The sequence below is a fragment of the Botryllus schlosseri genome, chromosome 9 (assembly GCF_051294905.1).
Source record: "Botryllus schlosseri isolate E-star chromosome 9, Bs_hap1, whole genome shotgun sequence".
NCBI lineage: Eukaryota > Metazoa > Chordata > Ascidiacea > Stolidobranchia > Styelidae > Botryllus > Botryllus schlosseri.
Window position 1 is genome coordinate 22,166,491 of NC_137244.1, and position 22,370 is coordinate 22,188,860.

The 22,370-nt window shown below is 41.8% G+C and overlaps 2 protein-coding genes and 1 long non-coding RNA gene across 4 annotated transcripts in view; 1 reads left to right on the forward strand and 2 right to left on the reverse strand.

Moving 5' to 3' along the window:
- The window catches only part of LOC145446513 (uncharacterized), a 25,195-nt gene extending 6,712 nt beyond the window's left edge, over positions 1 to 18,483 (forward strand). The window contains exons 1-3 of one of the 2 annotated variants that reach the window (XR_013917296.1): positions 229 to 650; positions 1,282 to 17,753; positions 18,230 to 18,483. This is a non-coding gene — a long non-coding RNA (uncharacterized LOC145446513). Of the gene's footprint in view, positions 1 to 228; positions 17,754 to 18,229 lie in introns of those variants that run through there. The other variant, XR_013917297.1, reaches the window with a different exon arrangement.
- LOC145446512 (beta-1,3-galactosyltransferase 5-like) lies at positions 5,174 to 8,948 on the reverse strand. Its single transcript, XM_080324831.1, has 4 exons — positions 8,809 to 8,948; positions 8,213 to 8,385; positions 6,591 to 6,810; positions 5,174 to 5,888 (listed from the first exon to the last, which is right to left on the reverse strand). Exons 1-4 carry the CDS (start codon positions 8,904 to 8,906, stop codon positions 5,249 to 5,251), a joined length of 1,131 nt encoding a protein of 376 aa, XP_080180957.1. The 5' UTR covers positions 8,907 to 8,948; the 3' UTR covers positions 5,174 to 5,248.
- The window catches only part of LOC145446505 (uncharacterized), a 22,492-nt gene continuing 14,415 nt past the window's right edge, over positions 14,294 to 22,370 (reverse strand). The window contains exons 27-36 of the mRNA XM_080324822.1: positions 21,796 to 22,143; positions 20,754 to 20,943; positions 20,567 to 20,692; positions 19,623 to 19,769; positions 19,010 to 19,147; positions 16,165 to 16,356; positions 16,015 to 16,104; positions 15,106 to 15,198; positions 14,922 to 15,046; positions 14,294 to 14,860 (exon numbers count right to left, since the gene is read on the reverse strand). Of these exons, the coding sequence (XP_080180948.1) occupies positions 14,585 to 14,860; positions 14,922 to 15,046; positions 15,106 to 15,198; positions 16,015 to 16,104; positions 16,165 to 16,356; positions 19,010 to 19,147; positions 19,623 to 19,769; positions 20,567 to 20,692; positions 20,754 to 20,943; positions 21,796 to 22,143 (1,725 nt within the window). The 3' untranslated portion in view covers positions 14,294 to 14,584. The remainder of the gene's footprint in view (positions 14,861 to 14,921; positions 15,047 to 15,105; positions 15,199 to 16,014; positions 16,105 to 16,164; positions 16,357 to 19,009; positions 19,148 to 19,622; positions 19,770 to 20,566; positions 20,693 to 20,753; positions 20,944 to 21,795; positions 22,144 to 22,370) is intronic.

Sequence of the window (22,370 nt, forward strand, 5' to 3'; positions counted from 1 at the left end):
ATGTATTCCTAATTATGGGATACATCGAACGTATCAAATGTAAAGTGTTGATCGTAACCTTGAGCCCCGGGCTATCGTAGGAGAATCTCTTCACTTGTTTACAATGTTACTTGCTTTCGTATCGAGTCCGGACACTCAAATTTGCAATTTTAAAAATAGCTCAATCAAACATTTGTGATACAAATTTCGAGTTTCATTCCTCTGCCGAAAATCATGCATCAAGAAGTCTTGCTTCGTAAATATTGCGATAGGTACTCGACTACGTGCGCTATTTTCCCGCATGATGTATGTAAGCCACCGCATCTTAAGAAATCTCGCGAAAGTTCAGCTTACGGGGATTGTGGGTGTCGTAGACTTGGCATCTATATGCCCCCTTATCTCCGTAATTCGTCAGATTCTGTCAGGGAATGGCTACGCATGATCAGGCGAGCACGCTAAATTCGCTTTTCCCGTCGTTTTTTTTCAGGTTCAGTATCGCTTTCTCGGGGAATATATCAAATGTTTAAACGCGTGGGAAAAGTCTTTTGTCAACCACGAGCTATGTACGAACAGGCTACGCGAACTCCTGAATCAATGCCAACATTAAATCAAAACAAATTTGCGTCACGGTTCGAAAATTATCAACGTGTCAACTGTCGAATAGCAATCAGGTGAGAATCATAGATACTCATTGGCTTTGCAAGTTAAGAGGTTATTGAACTCTGGATCACTTTGCTGGTTGGAATCCAATGCATTATGAGCTTTCGCGTCAAACCGCACGTAAACGCCTACAGTCCTGAAAGTCCTGGTTTTAATCTATGCCGTAGTGCTAAATCGAGGCTAAGAGCATAGAGGGATTGTGGAATCGACACCCCAGATCTTATCGAACCATGACGCTGTAGTTCAAGTGCATGAATATCTCTCGACAACATACACGTTACAGCAGATCTGGAATAATCAGCCCCTTTCTTGGGCGGCCCTGCATTAAAACAATTGCCATCATGCTTTGCACATTTCCGTCATTGTTATATTTTACATTCTTGTATGCATTACTGAACATACGACCCTTTGTGCCTCAACTCCGAAGTGCTATTGTTTACATTTCTATGTGTGATATAACACATACCTAATCTGTTCATATATCGCAAATATAAGAACCGCAATCAGTTTCGGTTTCCCCTTCATCAGCTCCACTTCTGTCGCTTCAACTATAGTGTTGAAATTAGCATCTCGAAATACACGATAATCTGTTTGACTGTGTATACCTTGAACCTCGGCGACCGCGCCGTTTATTTCTTCTAGGCAAAAGCCTGACGAAAGCGTAGTACGTATGTATAGTCGTTACGCTTCTGGTAGTATCTCGCCACCGTTTCTCATACGAACTCAATTGATGAAGCGCTTTTCTGTTGTCTGGAATTCTCAAATTGAGTTACGGATGATGACGGAATGCGACCTAATATTCTGCCGTGAGGTGAGTTTGGTAAATTGGTGAACAAAGCCTCAAATAGTTCCTTGTACTTGTGTACCACATCCACGAGTAACAAAACAATTAACTCATACAGACATTAGTCGCGTCCACGCGGTGTCTACATTACTTAATCTATCTATACCTCGAGCTGTGAACGAAAGGAAGATACGGAAACTGTCACAAATTTCGTGAAAGACGTGATTTCTGAGCATCCTACGGTAAATATTTCCCTGAGTAAATAAACCATGCGATTTTTTCAAACGAATCCGGATGCCACATTATTTGATTCACGTCAAAACTGTATAATCGACGTTTTGCTGGAATTTCGCTTTCGTATGTACTGTACATCACACAATTTGTGCGATAATATCCCGGTATGCCATATTACCATTAGGGTTCTGGTTAAAACCATTTTGACCTGGATTAAAATCGATTTCAATCGATTAAATAATTCAAATCATGATTTTTTTCTACTCATAATAACAACAACACGAACAAAGGAAAATGGGATGAATGACGACGATGACAATCAAGGTGATGAAGGATAACGCTTAAACTTTAATAATGTGGGGGCTGTGAATCATCATCCAGATAGCTGAAAACGTTCAACCTATGTGGTAATGAGAGCTGAAAACGTATAACTTATATGATAGTGATGGGTCGCCATAATCATTATTACTGATCTGTTCTAGTAGCGAGGAAACATCTTGAGTCAAATCGGGACCATCCATAATAGTTGCATCTTCATCTTGATCAATGGAGTGATGGTTTCTGCCAGCAAACGGGATTAGAGATGAGGGAATGTTTCGAAGTCGATAGAGACTCCGGATTGCGCTTCGTTTGCGGTATCCCACCAGTGCCTCGGAAATAGCAGCAGCATGTCGCAGACCACTAACTAGTATCCAAAGCAAAACGCTAACATATTGATTGACTATCGCCCTGTGCTCTTTTCCCGTCTGTCTCTCTAATAGCTGAACTATACCGGTGCCGGTGACGCGATGCTATCTCCGGTTTATATAAAATGCATATGATTGTCCGATAATGAACCACATTCACGGTTCACGCATCTCTCGTTCATACAGCCTGATTTAAACCAGAACCGTAATTACCATGCGCACGCGAATTAGGGGCACTGCATTCTAAAAATGATGTGGTCTCACATTGAAGGGCAAATCGAAAAAAAAAATTTGGCCGCTGCCGTTTTCTTCAGAACGCCACCGTAATGGAGCTGCAATTTATTGAAATTTCCACAAAAACTTCACGCTCCAGCAGTCACGCAGAGATCGAACTTTATATAGTTGTCAGCCGATGGTATGAAGGAAATATGTCGTACTCGGCAAGGTGGTTTAGATACCGCGTTCAACGGAAAATGTCCAGTCAGGAGATTTATGTCAACATCGAGCCTATAGTGTATTCTATTTCTTTAGGACAGAAATAGATCACGTCTAACAATTTTTTAGACATAAACAATGTTTTATGCATAAGAATAGGACAGGACCTATTTCTGTTAAAATCGATAGATAAATCTCGTATTTATACACCTATACAAGGAATAAATCGTATTTAATATAAACGTCAAGTTTAAAGCATTAGAGACTAATAACAGTATATATTTAATGAATTTATTGACGTCAAGTATCATACTTCAATAGCTGTTGAGGTCAATCATACATCAGTGGTCGATCAAAGTTTTTTGAACTCTGGCTGTATGTCTGGTGTAGAAATCCTTAGTAAACGGCCCGTGAACATCAGTTATATTTATATTCGAACGCAGCCTTGTCTTGTTAATGTTTATGGCCGAAAATGTTTGCACGCAAATGTATGTAGAGAGACCCGAACGGAACAAGTAGTTTCATGACCATTACCATCTTTCTGAGGTTGGCAAACTTGTACTCATTCTGTGACGCATAAAATTTGTCAATGCTTTCAGATTAGAATTTCACTTTCAGGGCAGAAACTCTCTGCGGGCAGCGTAAAATCCAGTCGCGGACCGGATCCACCCAGCGGGCCGTATGTTGCCTGCCCTGAATTATATAGTTTAAGGCCTTTATAAAGTTTGGTACGGGTATAGCGGTTTCAAGGCGTTTTTATGTGGTTGTTTTGTCATAAGGAGGCTCCTATGTAGCCATTTGTAACGCATCGTTAACGACAGTAAATTGTTGAATCATTATTGGTAATTGTTTTTAGTCTCCATGGTGTTTCGAAATCTACGATCATTCCATACCATGTCAATATTATTTATTGTGACCACTTATAGCACGGCCCACCGCCTTTCCAGGCCTGTTTAACATTCCGTTATTGGGGAAGCGAGTGGCGCAGTTGGTTAAGCGCCAGCGTTTGTTGTTTGTGAAATAAACAAACAAACCTTCCATTTTTGCGAATCAAGTTGTGACCCACAGCGATCCCTCTCCGACGTTTTCGTAAATAATTTGGTTTCTCGGGACGATCATTTGCAGAAGTTCAGGGAATATGGCTGATTTTAGAATAATTCTTGAGCATAAAGGCAAAGCTAATTTCTCCATTCGGTGAATGCAACAATTCAATAACTACTTGGTTATGCTGCAGTCGGCTCACCTTAACACCAATTCCATGTATTTTAAACGCACCGACTCCAATCCCGAATTCTAAGAATATTTCGCAGAACTCAGACTCCGTCATTCTAACCAATTAACCAATAAAATCATATGTGCTTGTATTAAGTGCTTATGCATGAGTCAGTAATGATAGTCCAACTCCAACCTCAAATTCTAAGATTATTTCACAGAACTCAGACTCTATCATTCTAACCAATTAAAAAATAAAATCATATATCACAATCAAATGTTTAGCAATCACAATTAACATTAAAATTAATTGATCTGATCGTGACATTGTCTAATATTTTTAGTCTGCAGTTAACATGAGAGTCTAAATTTTCAGATTTATTTCTTTGTTCTATCCGTTGTCCGGTCTATTTTTTCTATTATTTTTAATATCCAGCATGCAAAATATTTCATAACATGCAGATGTCATAAATATTACATTGGCATGTAATTTATGCCCGCCATGTAGCTAAAAAGTATAAATGTGGCTAAAAAGCAATAGAAGTCAAGTGTTTGTGCATGAGTCAGTAATGAAAATGGTAAACAACAACACATGGGCACTGGGCACAAACGCGCGCACGACAATACTGATGACAAGCAACCACCAAATGCAATTGCATAAGTTCGAAGCTGGAGTTTTTTGCGCTGAACACAAATATATGTACTACTTTTCCCTGTGTGCAAAGTTTCTAATTTTTGTCATTTTATAATTGCAAAGAACATGGCTTTGCCAGATTGCCCGATTGTCGCCCGACAGAAAGTTGGCGTTCGGGTAATTACCGAATATGTTCCTTCCATCGTCGAGCCACTTTCAAAAATTTGGAAATCATTCTACCCGACTTCGTATTTATTTTCAGACTTTTATACTCTTCGTCGAAGTAGTTGCATAAGAGACGTATAACTGCCACTGTCCAGTAATTAGCGGTTTTCTATTTTTCTACATCCCTATGTTTATACTATTTGAAATAATATATTAAAACTTTCTATATATGAACTCATAATTACTATTTCAATAGCACTTCTAAGGAGCTAACAAATCTTATATTACCAGTAGTCTTTAAGTGTTTTTAATATCGTTACTTTTCAGTGTCATTTGAGAGCATGTGGCCTCCATGTTACCATGTACATTCGCTACTGCGAACCCTCTGCACAAAGCAATAAATTTAATGTAACTTTTGTCACGTATAAGGTAATACAACACAACAATAATGTTCCACGATCAATCCAATTGGAGTTGATCTCGTAAGCAATATTTTTTGCGAGTCAAGTTTCCGTTAATTTGATCCCAAAGGTCCAACACGGCGCCCGAAATTTCTACTTTGCTATCAAGATCCCCCCTTAAATGCTGCACGTATCCTGATCTCCGCCCTCTGGCGGAGGCATCGATAGCATCAACCGACCTCTGATTTCCAGGCAGCAGAAGTCTGAGAATTCCCGTGACCCACACGTCATCCATAGGAAGGGCTTGTTGATGCCTCGAAATATCGTAGAGTTTGGCTACCCTCTCAGACGGAATCATATAAAATCCACCCAGGCAGAACGGAGGCAGCCTCTCCATAGAATATTCCCTCGGGTCCATGTAATACTTCGCATCCAGGCCTTCTAGGGCTCGTTCCGGTTGTTCGTATTCAATGTAAGAATACACGCATAAGATCGGTACTTGGAACATAATTTCCTGTTGTGATCTTGAAAACGTTTTTGGAGAGGTAGACTTGGCTAATTTCATTTGCATACGGAGGCGTTTGGGAAGATCGGTCAAGTTAACCACAAGGTCATCGTCGCAAGTGGCGTAGAAGTAGTCGTGCGGTATGTTTTCCTTGGCCCATTGCATTCCAGCCAAAACTTTGTATGCAACATGCCTAAATTGATTGCATAATAGCGTAGTAATAAACTGACAGCTATATAGACAGTGGTCATAAAAATTAAAGATATAGACGTAATCATTGAATTAGTGTCCGTTTACAACTCTACAACATGCGCACTGTGCAGTTTAGCCATAACCCGGGAAGATAACCAATGGCCATACGAAAGTCCTAATTATTATTCCGTATGAATGGTTTCCTACATCCGAATGTGGTGTGGTTTCTTTAATTGTAACGCTATGCATCTGCCTACGGTCGAACGTGACGCAAATGTTACAAGAACAGCCTACAGATTAAGCAATGAAGGCAATGACGCCCTTCGAATGTGTCCCTCTACTCCTGTGGTTCTCAAACTTTTTACGACACCCCCCTTTTGATGATGGTAAGAAAAATTCGCATCAGGGTGTGTGGATGGTCCAACACAATTATGACATTTAAAATCCAAATATAATTCAAATTATTGCCACTGTTGAAACTTGGAAGTTTCTGCGCAAATTAAACTCATTCCGCATTCAAGAAACTTCTTTTCTGTCAGGCGGCTTCGCGCGTCCCCTCAGAAGCTTTCACGTCCCCAAGATTGAGAACCACTGCTCTAAACTTTATCATATTCACTGGTCACAACTACGTGCGCCTCATTTGGATGATAGAAATTTGACCTATCTAAACTTCCTAGCTACAGAAAAACGAAAGACATCTTACCTGTAATCATCTATACCTATGTACTGCAATATGTCACCGTAACGTGCATTTTCATCGTCGATTTTACTCTGTGTATTCGCTGAGGTCATTCCGACAATGAAAACTTGGTGGATGACCATGTTTTCCAGATGCGATATCCGACCCCAGGTTTTCCTCACAGAGTGCCGGCGCTCACCATAGCCCGCCGCAGATTTGATGACAACAACCACTTTGATGGGATCTAAAAATGGTATACTGGAACTTTACGTCACACATAAACTCTCTTCCAATCGAACAATAGTGAACATTATTCCACCAATATAAGTCTTCAGTCATTTCCTACTAGCTCACGTAGGCTACTTGGCGGATAAATCCAGTCATTTCTAACACTAGGGCCGAGGCGAGTGTTCAACGAGTCGGACAGAGTATCACTTCGTTCATAATTCATTATTTTAAGTACGGGCTGAGACTCTAAACTTGAGATCGAATCACCAGGGAAATTTATTTTAGATAAGACATGACCCACGCCTGTACACTGCAAAGTGTACAGACGCCAAATCAGTATTTCGCAGACTGCGTTATAAGTTTCCCACTAAAGTTTTCTACTAAACGGTCTTATCATTGGCCATCACGATTGACGATCAACTGGATGTAACCGGGTGCCAATTCAGTCTTACTACGACGACGAGACTCTCAGGTATGCATGCTAACAGGGTTATAGGCGTGGTCAGAAAAAGACCCAAAACGTAATAAGAGCTATAGAGAAGTATAGTATTCCATTAAGAGAATATGAATGTATCGATATTTTTTGTGGGTATGAGTTAAGCACTACTCCCATTTCTAATTAGATCCATAGCTCAAATTCCCGTTACGAAACGCCTCATATGTGATAGTATGCTGGATCATATCATCTTCCATTGTAAATTGATTCAGTTGTGGTTCGAATGTCTTGGTAAAGGATTTTCTTTATATATTCAGCGAGGTTTTTGGGTGACTGTATTAGATCTTTCACTGTTAAATTTCCCGACAAAATATCTACCGACGCCGCGTGCATTTACATTATCACTCCATCAACCCCGGCCAGACGTGAATTTTTCCCTCGAATTCGGACTAGACAAATTCAAATGCCTACGCGTGATTCGATTCCGAACGGAGCTTCGCATCGAATCGAGTATTTGAATATTATACTCATTATCATTACAGTATGAATGATTTAGAAAGTTCACGTAAGTACCGCTTATGCGACCACAAAATATTGCGAGTTATGCACAATATGTTAGAGATATTTTTTCGACCATACCAATTTCACTGCGCTTTGAGACAATTCTGCGCGTTGGTCACTTCTCAGAAATATCGTTTCTACTAATGTGCGTAGCATTGAGCTACATTTCTGGATGCTTTGATACAATCAGGCGATGTTTCACGGCTTCTACGGCGAGAAATAAGTATAGTAACTATTATTTAAGTACTCAATTCGGGTCTGAGTACTTTAGTGACGAGCATCACCTAGAACCCTCTGGAAATGATAACCGTCCTTCCTATAGTCACATTTGGTGAAGTTTTGAAATTTTGCGCCACACTTGACTGTACCCTGGCCTTAACATGATATTGTACCATCTATCGCAACGCGCTTACGTACGTACCCAATTTTGTAGTATTCGGACAGACGAATCTGTCGGAAGCCATACGTTGCTTTACCTTCCAAGGCTCTATTGGAAAGTAGAACTCGTCCCGAGGCTGCTGTTTGGTGACAGGTCTTGAGTCGACATGTTGTCTCATGAAACGCAGTAGGAAACGATCTTCCTTATACATTGGCCTGGTAACGTCAAATATCGGGAGTGAATAGTTTGGAGTGGACGCCGCAGCTTGAATTAATGTCGAATATGAGTGCGGACCGCCTTTCGTATTATGCAGACCATAGGGGTCGCTTGCGGACAGATTTATATTTATTATTTATACATAAGTAGGCGTCCTGTTACTCAGGTTGCGTGTACTAAAACATAGTATCATCCCTTAATTCCTGCATTAAATCGGTAAAAGTTGAATATAATATGTTAGTAGTACCCTAAACACCCAATGATAATTCAAATCGAAATCTGAATCTTTATGCAACTCTCAGAAGTGCGTAATACGATCTGGTTCATATCCCCTGTGAGTCCAAACTCCTCTACTAAAGATATTGCTTCTTCGGTTCAAACAACCTAACTCTGTCTAGATATTCGGATAGCAAGTTACTCACTCGTAGCAGAACTTCTCGAATACGCCATTGGTGAAGTAATACGCTGCTATGAATGAAAACACTGTGTAGATGAACTCAATTCTTCCAGAGCTTGGCATTATACATAGCGTAAAGAATATATTGGCAATTTAACGCCAGATTGAGAGTATCAGCTGAGGAAATATTTAGCGTCTTGCTTATGCGTTACTCAGCCTCAGGCTATTCGTTGCCTATGAATATAGATATACTGGTCGGCTTACTTGAGCGTCGCTACTATCCCTGCAGGGTAATCAGCGAATGAGCAATTGAGCAGGCATTTGCATTCGGATCTCAATAAAATGTAAATGCGCAGCGGTATTCCTATCTGATTTGGATTCTATATCTTTGGAAACCGGATTTGAATTTACATTAATGCATTACAAACGATCTAAATGTACGACTTCCAAACATGAACCAGCATATCGCATGCGGGCTTGGATTTGGACGTAATATGCTCAAGTATATGCTTCCTGCTGTCTAGCCCAAGAGATTTCCAATATTCCTGAGCTGGAGTTACGCTAATCGTATCACAATCGCTCTATCAAGTTTGTCGGGCCTCAAATGTGGAACAGTATCTTGCCGGCTATCCAACAGTCGTTGAACATGTCCACATGCAAGTCGAAATACAAGCAGTATCTACTGAATAAATACTATAGTCAGCTCCAGGCATGGTCGGATTTTTAAATTTCGGGGTCCGAATCTATCCGGCTCTGGCTGGGAAATGGAAATTCAGAGTCCAAAATAATCCTGCCAAAATCATGATAATTTTTCATATTTCCGCGGAAAATCCTGCTAATATCCGACCGTAAAAGCAAATTCAAAATCCGGATCCAGTTCGGCTACACTGAAAACCAATGAAAGCTTCCTCAGGTTCAGGCTCCTGAACCTGACTGTGGCCATCTCTAGTCAGCCCTCAATATTACCGGACCATGATTTGACAGATCGACCTCGTGTGTCACGTCACATAACAAAATGACACTTTGATTTTCATTACTGTTCCTTTTACGTTATCTTCTGTTACTTTTCATCCGCTGCACAGTACATGCCTCTTTTTCATCGCCTATGCCCAGGTGGATTTCTGATTTCAAAGACTACTTCAAGACGTTGCGACACCTTCCTATCTCTTCATTGCATCGCATTCTTGTGGTGTATTGATCCGGTGAAATTGTTAATAAACTGATACTGATTCGATTGCACATGCTTTCAATATATTTCAATAATTATTTTGAGATTACAGCCATTGTACGATAGAAATTTTTATCGCAGATAATGTAGTATCTTATCTCACTTATGCACTGCAAGGGTGATGGCGAAATGCCTAGTGGTCTGCTCCCTGGCTGCCCCGCAAATGTGTTTCAGATGCGAGTCCAACCGATGTCGTGCTATAAATCTGGAACTCAGGAACTATTATGGTCTCACCCGGGGACCAAACCCACGACCGACCGATCGAGAGGCCGGACGCTCCGCCATTACACCATGTCACTATCTTAGGTGATACAACGATGCAAGTTCATTTGTACATCAGATGACATCGTGATGTGATGTCACCAATACCAGCTCGCACAACGAATTAAAAACCAAAGGAGATGTCATTCATGTCTGTGCACACCTGCACAGTGTGCAATGCCCTTTTCACGGTAATTGAAAGCACTTCATCAAACCGAGAGACGAGATCCCAGCGCGTTTAGAAAACGACGTGTTTTAATCTCGCGTTGCTTCTAGTAATTCCGCAATTTCGATCATTATGTTACTAATCTGCACACGGAGCAGTAGCGTGTAAACGGAAATGCGCTCTGAATTATCTCAAATTCATGTAGCCTAATTCACCAGCTTGTTTAGGCCGTCACATACCTAGGAAATTGGGGATACGCCGCATACCCAAACATTGCTAGTTAAGCACGGCGTACCCAGCATACCCGGCGCATATGCGACGGAGACTTAGATAAGATGGTCATCTTCTCGAAATTACTGAAAGGTCGAATACAGTGGTTCTCAACCTTTTTGTCTTCGCGTGCCCCCTTTGGACTGCCACGCACCCCCGCAGACCCCCCACAATTTTAGTTCAAATTAAGCTCAATTTTCGTGCAACGGTCGTCTGTCTTAATATTAACTGTATAGGTTGCTGATAAACACAGCAACAAAATGACTTTTCTTGAAAATACCATCATATTATTTAAGTAGAAATTAGGAAGACATTATTAGTATTTCAAAGTGAATTCTACAGCTGTATTTCTTGATATACGCGGTCGTGTCCTGAAAATCCGAGCCGTCGATCTGCAGGAGTGCCGAAAATGCCTTACCACAAAGATAGGTGGTGGCGAATGTAGTAATAACACGTATCGCTTCTGACGACACTTTGGGTATGATGTATGATCGCAATCGCAACGTCACCAAAATTGAGAAACATATTTTAGTGACCATAACGTTCCACCTAATCATTACTATCTAGAACAGGGGCGGTCAACCTTTCCAGTCGAAGAGCCGCATGAGATTTACGAACCATTGCACGGGCCACTTGAATATTGATGATCGTCTAGTAGTTCTCCAATAAGAGCGAAACAAGACTTATATTACAACGCATTAAAATCGATAACAATTATAATCCAGTGTACATCAATGACATAGCCACGCGAAGCGCAAAAATGTTTCAAAGTGAATGAATGAATTCAGTCAATAATAATGGTACTTGCATATACTCGAGGGTCTTGAAAGGTCGCATCTGTATACTTCTGAGCTCATTTGGCAAGGACTGGATTATTCGGGGCCTGGACATATCAATATAGAAGATTTCGGCGAATATGCATTTATCAATTTGTTCCCAGGTTTCGGCGCCGACGATCTTTCTGCGAGTTCTCTCGCAATTGTGAATATAGCTATAGACTCAATTCTGTAAATTAGGCGTATTTTAAATTTTCAGGAGTGGGTACCAATATACTAAAAGCAAGTAATCGAGTGACAATAAATCGCGCGAAGCGCTAAGGCAAATATCACACCAACTAAATCTACCACGAAATATTCTGCTATTCGTGGTCACATAAGAAGATCTACAAAAAATGTGGCTGGCCCCCGGCTACGCCAATGCGTCGGAACTGATATTCAACATCCCGTATTTCACGGCCAGGCTGATCAAAATTTGGCTGGCCTTGCAAGTTCACAATAAATTACCTGGGTAATTTACTTTTTAATATTATAACTAATTTCTAGAATTGCCTTGCGGGCCACTCAAAACCTTCTCGAGGTCCACGGGTTGGTCGCCCCTGATCTAGAAGCTGATATTGAAGTTTGTCTAGCGGTTTATCAAAGGAGAAAATGGATGTTGGCAAACAAACGCCAACAAAACATCTTTAAACAGCAATATGTTTGTATCAGTTGAACTATTGGTGATAAGGCAATTATAACGAGTTTGCACAGTAGACTATTCCATCTCAGACGCGCGTTCTGTTTATGTGAGTTCTGAAGTTTTAGCAGTTATGAAACGAAACTGCCTTGTGATTTATCCCATTAAAAAAATATATATATCAGGTTATCTACCATTTTGCAAATTTAGAGGCTTCACGGACCCCCGGTTGAGAATCACTGGTCTAATATGTAACCTGCACCCCTGCACCCAATGTTTTCTCTAATTTTTCACGAGTCTGCGCGCACTCACCAAATAACTGCGCGGTCCCTTGGACATTTGGACAACAGTGCGAAACGACTAAAAAAAGGTCATCACTTCGACAGGTCCCGGTATAGGCAGAGTCCGGGTGAGTGGGAGTTTTCTGTTTTTGGTAAGGTGCGGAAACGCTGCCAGTTGCTCTGAATGTCTAAGTCAGTATGGTTCCCAACCTTTTGCGACTCATCGTCCCCTTATCAAGCTCGACTTGAATGTGTTCTCCCCCCCCTCCCCCAATGATTCATCACGACGGATAAACCGAAAAAAGTCATTTTTCCGAGAACGACCGGCTACAACGACCATATACTTGCCGTCGGGCTGGTCCTTTTTTAATCAACTTTCGCGTAATACGCAGAGTAAGCCACCTTCACATGCATTTTGGTCGTGTTCTATAAATACATCTAGCTCAGGGGCGGGCAAACTACGGCCCGCGGGCCGCATGCGGCCCGCAACACCGTTCTGTGCGGCCCGCAAGAGTCTAAAGAAACTTTTTAAAAATATTGATAAAATAATGCGTACTAAAAATCGAATTATTGCTGGGACTTGATTAAACTTTTTCTTGGTATATTTCACCATGATAATTCTAAGGCAGTGGTTCTCAAACTGAGGCGCGCGCCCCCTCGGCGTGAAATCATCTGAAGGAGGGCTCGACTAAAAAAAATTTTTGCGCTCCACGCGATTTACATCCCATTCATAATTTTTGCTCTGAATTTAGTTTGAATTTCATATTTAAAAATATCTCATCCACAGTCGTAACCTTCCATGCCATCAAACTATCTGTTATGTTTGCTAACATCCTGGTTGCGTTTTGTGATATGACAATAAGGGGGCGCGAAATTTTTCACCATCATAAGAGGGGGGCATGTCTCAAAAAGTTTGAGAACCACTGTTCTAAGGTAAATACTTGCTATGTATACTTTTTTATGTTTAATTTTTGGCGCGACAGCCCGATCTCAAGGCCCACGCAGTTTGAAATGTTTCAACTGCTAAACATCACAGAAATCCTAAACGAGATTGACATAATTCGGATCACGAGTGTGATTTCAGATTGGCCACTCCAGTTTTAATTATTTCAGTGATGTGCTAATAAAAAACGATTCGCGCGTGTCTTAGGTAGATTCGTTCTCTGTATGCGTAGAATTGGGGTATATATATTTTATCTACACATAGTATAGAAGTGTGTTTGAAGCTAACATGGTTATGGTGCTGTAAGCATTGTGTGTCTTGGAACTGAAACAAAAGTGTAGTAAATCAATGAACAGATCGCTGCTCACAGATTTCAATTTCAATACTGTTTTAAGAATCGAGAAAACCATCTTCCATATCTATAGTTTTGACAAATTGGTTATTGAGGTCGACCAGCCTATGAAATCTCGCCACTATGTTTCTGACGCGTGTACGATATCATCAAAGCACATATATTGTCTCCATGTCGTCACTATATAATCAAATACCAATATTGCGTTTTGGTTTATAATCCAAATTTTATGTAGTGCGGCCCGCGGAAGGAATCAGATGTTGAATGCGGCCCGCGAGATCAAAAGTTTGCCCACCCCTGATCTAGCTGGACGTTCTAACCTAGCATTTTCACCTCCTTTGGTATTTCGCCCCATGTTTCTCAAAATCGCCCACGTTGGGAACCTCTGGTCTAATTGAATAAGAAATCCACTTAGCACGGATAAACGGCGGTAGTAACTGGTAGGCCGTCGCATTAATCAGTATCAGGTTGGTCACCTCTGAACTAAACCTTCACAACTCATGTCTTTCCATCGCATGGCTTCTCAGCTCGCCTCCAGCACAGAACATGACCAATAGCGTCCCTTTATTTTATTGTCATCTTCCCAGCACTACTCAAATGTCATTCGAAATTTATTACAGTAGAAAGGTCACTATTACACTATACGTTTTTGGTAAAAACGAATAAAAATGAGAAGTAACTCTAGCGTCTGGGACATCTATCGAAAACTGGTAAAGACGTAACGCACGAGGGAATGCACACAAATCTAACAAATAAACAAGTCAATGTCGCTTCGAGTTTGACATGTATGCTAACAGCTTAATGTCCGTGGGGATATGTAAATTTAAAAATGGCGACTGAGGTTCCTATCCAGAATGACTACCCATACCGCCACCGGTCATACTACCTCCGGTCATACTACCGCCGGTCATACTACCGCCGGTCATACCACCACCACCAGAAGAGGAAGATCCGGCACTTTCTTCGACGTATGGTGTGACAACAACATTATAGTCTGGTGCCCTCGATTTTCCAAAGTCGCAGACGAACTGTGCTTCTCCCATACCGCCGGCGCGCTCGATATCGTTTTGCCGGATGACATACGTCCTCTTGTTAACTGGTGTCGCGCTTCCGAACCATACCTAGAACGAAACCATCACTTCAGAGCACATGCTCATCGTTTTGAAGACAAAAATGGCTTACGTTAAGAGAGGCCAAATCGATCGGGAACTCCACTTGTACCGCGTCGGTGCCGGACGGGAAGTAAATCTTACCCTGCGCACCGTTGGGCCAAGATCTGCTGAATTGCACGAATCCAGTCTCTCGAGCTGCAAGGTAAAAGTGCATTCAAGCGCGGTTCGGCGATCGTTGGCGAAATGGTACTTACGAATTTCGCACACTGCTCTGCATAACATCGTACATGCATCTGCTCCGAACACCCAGCCAGCGGTTGGTACCAATGCTCCGCACTTACCGGTTCCTGGAAGAACAAAAGTAATTGAAGAGCGCCCGAATGGGAAAGCACACAGCCACGCTCCCTATGTATAATCGGTGGAAAATACGATGCCATGCCGCCTCTGCGGAAAGATGATCAGAGGCGGTCGAAGTAGCCAGCATTGCCACCTAAGCAGACGTATAACCGTAAATTCCACAAAATTATAAGTAGTAGATTATAGTGATTTCTAAAATATGCCAAAACGACCTCAAGCAGATGTAGAAAGGGAGAGGTCTCCGAAGTAGGTAATCGAGCATATATAGTTTCAAAAGGTGGATTTGGTGGAGGATCCGCATATTTTCGTCGTCAATCGGTGGTGGCCATTTCAACTTGTAAGATGTACCATCGCGGTTGACACAATATGACTAGTAGCAATGCGATTAGGTGCATTTTTGGACTATATTCCCTGTTCCCGTGATAGGCTACGGGTGCTATTCACGACACTTTCACTCGCAAAGGTGACGCAAGCCTACCCTGAAACTACTTTCAAGCTTAGGAAATACAACCTATCGAAAAGTAAGCAGTCTTGCTTCAATTATCATTCAGTAGGAGTGGTATAATACTTGGATAATTAATGCAAGTAGAGAAAGACTGCTCGAGTACTCAAATAAGTAGTAGTACTACGTTACAAATCAGCTATGAGAACGATCCACATGGCGAATGCAAGAGAAAGTCATTGCTAATGCTACTGGGGTGAGCCAACAGTGCTAGCAAACGACAGTCAGTCGCATAAGACAAATTGGGCGTATATAGCAATAAGTCAAAATAATTTGATTGTGTCGTAATGTATAATCTTATTACCAGGTGCTCCCGGCGCCCAGAGCTGTCCAAGATCGAAAGCGGTTCCGTCAGAGTTTTGCCAGGTGCCTCCCTCGTCTCTATCCTCGAGACCTGTGTAATTACCATGTTCAGTAGCAGTACAGACGGACATACTATCGACGCGAAGCTTACCGATCCACAAATTATCTTGGACGGAACTGAATGCTCTTTGGTACAATTGATGAACGCCTTGGTCCCGCACGGTCGCTAGTCTAGCGCCAAGTGCAGCACACGCGGCTTCAGATCCAGCGTACGTCAATTTTCGTTCAGTCACCAACACACAGCTTCCAGCAATGGCCTGGAATCCGGCCGGGCAATCGGCAGCTGTAATGCACATTCTTCGTAAACAGACTCGAAGACACAGCCAATCTACTTAGTCGCAGGTCGACTAACTACTGTTTTTGAGTATAGCTCTAGTTCTATAGTTGCGCATTTAAATAAAATTTAGTTATCAGACAACTAGAAAACACTCGTTGTCGTTAGGTGTCATACGTGATTCCGATGTTCTCCTGCGTGATGTTCTTGCAGCCTTTGCTATAGCTCAGAGTTATCACTATACTAACAGTGGCGTATAGCCAGGAGTGGGTTTGGGGGCTCGAAACCTCTCCCAGTTCAAACTCTAAATCTCTTCCTTTTAAAATGCAGATTCTCTATCATGTGGAAAGCCGATTTGATTCCGATAAAATAAAAATTAATGAATTGATTCGGAATTGAATCTACACTGTAAAAAATCTGGTAGATTGACTGGGAAATCTCTGTAAATTTTACCACGAATTACCGGTCGCAGCCAATTACTGTGCGTAGCTTGTCATTTTACATTTTGATATGCAATATTACCTTAATATAGCTGTAAAGTAAGTTACCAGAATTTCTTCGCAAAATTACTGACAGTTACTCGTTACTGCAGTTTACCGGGCTATTGGCAAAATTGATTAGCTTCAAAATCGCTGCAGCCAATGTATACGTAGAACTGAATGTTACTGATATATCATTCTAGAGGTGATTTGACCTGATTGAACCTCATTTGCGAGACTGGGGTCTGTCATACCGAAATTGTTGGCCCTAATATCAATTTAAGCTTAGTAGGGTACAAGAAATAACTGACCATCGTAGCTAATGTGGTACACCGTAGCCATATTATATTATAAGGCAATGGCTGTACGGCCAGTCTCGCTGGTTACATTTGTTGTCACGGATAAGGCTGATAAGTTAGAAAATTAGTTCAGGATGTATAATATTGCTCGGGGAAACTAGAAATATCAGCACCGCATGCTCAGCTGACCATTTGTTAATGGCGGACAAGGCGACCTAGGTTACATTAGGTGACTGCTTTTTCTGAGATTCGTAGTAAACAACCAACGCACAACTGTGACATCACAAGTAGCGTCTAGTTAGGCAAGTACAGTAAGTAGTGAACAACACATGGAATATACATCAATTTATACAAAATTAGATCAAAAACGGGACTATATGCAATGATAAATGTTTCTGTATGGAAAAAACGACCCAGATCAAACATTATAACGTGGCCAGTAAATATTATTGGTGTCATGTGTCAGCGGATGAATACCATTTATTTCGAAATCGTTCGAGTGTCGTCTGGCCAGTGGCCATTAGTGAGATTTGAGCAAAGGGTGGAGCGAAGCTTGTTGTGCTTGAAGAAAGTGGACGCGATCGTTGAAAATTCCTAGGAATGCTGAATGGAATACGCATCTTAAAAGGTAATACAGTACTACATGGTATTTGTTACAGTGAATATCTGACTCTGCACACCAGCCCTCGATGACTTAGATTTCATGATTGATATATTTCATTCGCCGCATTCTCTGTTCTATTTTGGGATATTTGTCGACTTCTATAGTGACCACATACTCCGCTGCGGAGGAGTTGAAACTGTTGGCTTGGTAATGTCATTTTCGGGCCATAGCATAGATATGTTTTCATCCACTGCTGGATTTGTTTGCCACACAGGCCACCTTAAATTAGGAACCTTTTGCTTCAATACAGAGATAAAGTCATGAATCTCTGCTATGTCATGTAAAAGGTGGAGCCGTTTTCACACAATGTGCCAGTACCGGTACTTCAAAACATGTTATATTTTTGTTAGCCTATTTGTCTTAGTCTTTATAATGTCATGTCCACTGTCCAGGTTAGGAACTTTGCTTTATATAGCGACTTACGCATGAATTCTGTTTAGTGAAACTGCAAGATACTACTTACACAGAAGGAATGAGAACGAGAAAAAGAAACAATTGGAAGTTTGGCCGGTGGTGGAATTAATTCACGATTTCTTGAGACCACTCGTGTTACTGCATGTCTCCTAAAGAAGAATTAGACCTCCAGCAGCAATATTTTGCCATCGATAACCACTTCATCGTGATATCATGAATGAATATACAGTTTGTTCCAATGTCGTTTTGGGGATGTGAAGAAAATGTTGCGATATTTTTGCATCGGGTTGCTTTGCGATAGGTATGGATGTACGTGAATTTACAAGCTGGTATGTAATCCTGATTTACAGGGACAGCATGTAGGTAGGTAGGCGGTAAAATGACAGTCTCGATCGCAAATGTACAGGAGAACATGTAGATTAGATATACCGGAGGTGACTGTAACATTACAGTCTGGCGTGTAAAGTGAGATTACCGGACGAGTGTAAGTTAAATTTACATTGACTAACGGTAATGTTAGATTACTACGAAATGTCTGGCTACCGTGCTTCCAAACATTTCGCGGTAAATCGAGGTTTTTATTTTTTACAGTGTAGATAGTTGTATTTTAGTTGATTGCGGATTTCTAAAGGTCGTCAGTTCTAGTTGTGGTTGTGAGTTGTGAAAAGTGAGTATTTCTAGTTCTAGTTGGCGCATATTGAAAATCCAGTAGTTTGTACAAGTCAGGTCGTAAAATAGGTCGCATAATTTTGCACTGCACACTGGATTCTACTACCGAAAGGCCGTAACAATTACTCAGTACTCACGTCCTGGTCTCGGTTCGCAGGTGCTAAGGTCAGCCAAAATTCTCTGGTCTTCGGGACACTCGCAGAAGAATCCACCGATGGTGTTGATGCACGTGCCCGAGCATGTGTTGAAGTCCTCGGAGGCGCACTCGTCCAATTCTGCACGAATGAAAGGGATCGCGTGTTTAACAAAGAATGAAAGCGGATATGTCACATTTCACGTATCCCCATGGACTCATACCGAAGCCACCATATATGGTCTAGAATAGAACCGCTTGCAACCTGAACCCTAACACATAAATACTACCGATATCTAAATACCCCCCAGTTTGAGAACCATTACCCTATACACTAACCAGAGCCTCAAAATTACCCTAACCATTAACCCAAGCACATGGTCACCTGCAGCATGCTATTGAGTCGCGTGCTCATATCGCAACGCGACATAATCGGATTCTTGATATCGTAACCAGCATCACTAGACATAGTAAGTGCCTTCTTTTCTCATTCGAAATATGAATCACTACTGCCATGTACAAAGATAGCAAACGAACATCGTCCAACTACCGAAGTTTAATCCTAAAACGATGTACTAGACCAGCCCGCTCGGAACCGTGTATCGGAAATGCAATACCTGTGCAAGTTGCGAGATCATCTCGAAGTACATAACCGGTTTTGCATCGGCATTCGAAGCCTTCGACGAGATCAATGCAGATCTGTTGACATCCACCGTTGTTATTCGCACATTCGTCGAAGGCGCCTGTGGTCTGGTTGGCGGAGCCTGCAGACACATACCAGTCTTTTATTTCTGTCGCTTTGCAGTACATACATCACTGTGTAGCATGCTAAATTAGCTCTCAGAATTATTTCGATTTGACGACTTTTCCGAATTCACGATCAGTATAGTCAGCGTTGTTACTCAAGCAGATGAAACGCCGATTATGTCTACTGAATTACAAGAATCTGACGATGCTTACAAGATACACCGAAACTACTTTAATTGGAAGAGGAGAATATAAAAGTTTCACTACGTAAATTTGATCTGGGAGTCGCATACTTTAGCAGTTAATCGGAGGCGGTTACTTTAAAAATTGCAAGACGCAAAATAAATATTGACACTACAGAGGTAGAATATTTGAAGAGCTTCTTGGAGGTGCAGAACTTCAATATACAATTAGATAGTAGAATAGGTAGAATTTTCGAAAGCATATTGAGTCACCGCGATGTGAGGACAATTTCATGCGGTTCTTATGAGAACTTCACTCGTTGAAGTTGTACAAACTCATTCCAAAATTACTCTCTCCTTATTAAAACTCAAATTTTAAAAGTAAGCAGTTTCGCCAAAAAAACTTTTCAAGTGTAAGAAGTCTAGCAGTAGGCTTGTCAGTAATTTTGTTGAAAACAATGTTGAGTATAGAAGTATAGTCTCAAAACACAACCACTGGAATATGCAGTGTAAGTATATAGCCAAAATCTACTGGTTTACTCCGGAAAAGTGGGAAGATTCTAGTACTGACCACCATGGCGAAACCAAAAAAAAAACTGTCGACATGCATAAGTGTTCACCCAAAACTATACCTGCAGCGCATGTACGGGCATCTTCCGACAGGAATAGACCTTCCGGACAAGTACAGTAGTACGATCCCGGAGTGTTGACACAGCCGTCAGAGCAACCTCCATTGCCCACAAGACATTCGTCGTTATCTTAAAACGAAACGGCGAGGTCACGCCACTGACTCGATAGCAAACCGCCGCGATGCCGTACCTCTGCAGATCTCAAGTCGAAGAGCGTCGAGCTGGTTGAAAATGTCGTCGAAGGATTCGGCGATGATGGTGTTCTCGGCGGAGCCACCGATGGTTTGAATTTCGGCGACATCCACACGGCTGCCGATACCGATACCGATCGTTTTCACGCCGGATCTGCGCAGTGCCAAAGAGGGCGCGCTCACGTCATCCTAAGATAGCAATAGAATGAACGAAACAATTATACACCACGCGTGACTGGGAAAGGGGTGCGTTTACCAAATTTTCACCGTAGAGTATGAATCAGGCTAGCATCATTTTTGGTACCAAACTAAGACCATAATACCCATTCCACTTGGCGGAAACGTGTATAATACTCCTGTCCTTAGAGATCACGGTTCCTTAACCCTTTTTTTCTAGCGCAGACTCCCAAAACGATGGTTAGCTGATAGCTAAAGAATTATTAAGACAAAATATGGACGTAAGTCGAAAGCAAGGACTGATGTTATGAAGAACAATGTAGTTTGATAGTTGGAGTTGCTTTTTCATCATTGGGCTTTCATTGACCTCGGTTACGAACCTCTATTACAGAGATATACCGCAGGGGTGGAGTTAACCATCTTTTTGCGCTTACATGGGGTAGTACAGAAAAACAACCCATTCCGACCCCGGGATGGACCTTAATAGTACTTGTTATATCTGACCCGTTTTCACCTGTTGGAACGGGCATAAAGCAGGATGTTGCACCACAATAAGTAAATAGCTTGTTTGACTTAGTTTGCTGAGGTGGGAATCGTCGAAATACGCTGTAAATCCATGGATGGAAAATAGGTGGGTTTATGAGATTCCGCTGTACCGTGGGGTGTGAATCAGGTACCAAGGCGTGCTTCCCCTCCACCCATTGGAAGGATGTGAAAGCACAATTTGGACCTGAAAGTGCAGTTTACGTGATTTACACACTATGCGTAACATCAAAATCGTCGAAAATACGCTAAGGTGTAAATCGTCGAAACAAACTATTTTCGTTAACTGCGTACAGCGTGACTGCTCGTAGGTAATCCAACCTGAGATTTTCCGTCTGTGACAGTGATGAGAATCTTCGGGACTCCCTCTCTCGCGCCGCTAGCCGCGGTAAACTCGTTGTCGAGGACGTACTGCAGAGCCTGGCCGGTTCTGGTGCCGCTACCTTTGTGCACGGTGTTGTCGACCGCGTCTAATACGTCGTCCAGGCTGTCGAACGAGTTCAGTGTGAATCTCGGGTCGACCTCTCGGTTGTAGCGGACCAGGGCCGCGCGGACGGCGTCCTGGCCGATGGTGTAGCTGGAGAAGATGTCCTGCGCGAAGCTCTTCATCTGCTGGAACTCGTCGTACTTCACAGAGCTGGACGAATCCAACAGGACGACGACGTCGGCCTGAGAAGTGGAGGGGATCCGTTGATGCCGATGTTTTGGGCATGGAAAATTATCAGCTTTTCCAAATTAGAGTGGAATTAGAATTACTGAATTATCAAAAACTTGGGAATTGAAGTAACTGTCGAATTAGAAATAAATGAAACAAATAACAATTTTATTCATATTCATAGTTCATATCAAATAAGAGGTTGTTTACATATGCATAACAACGACAAGTGTATGTAGAT

Coding starts and splice junctions, on each gene's coding strand:
- LOC145446512 (XM_080324831.1), bottom strand. CDS start 8,906: ATGCCAAGCTCTGGAAGAATTGAGTTCATCTACACAGTGTTTTCATTC. Junction 6,811..8,212: donor TCCGAATACTACAAAATTGG/GTACGTACGTAA, acceptor TACCATTTTTAG/ATCCCATCAAAGTGGTTGTT. Junction 5,889..6,590: donor ATAGGTATAGATGATTACAG/GTAAGATGTCTT, acceptor CAATCAATTTAG/GCATGTTGCATACAAAGTTT.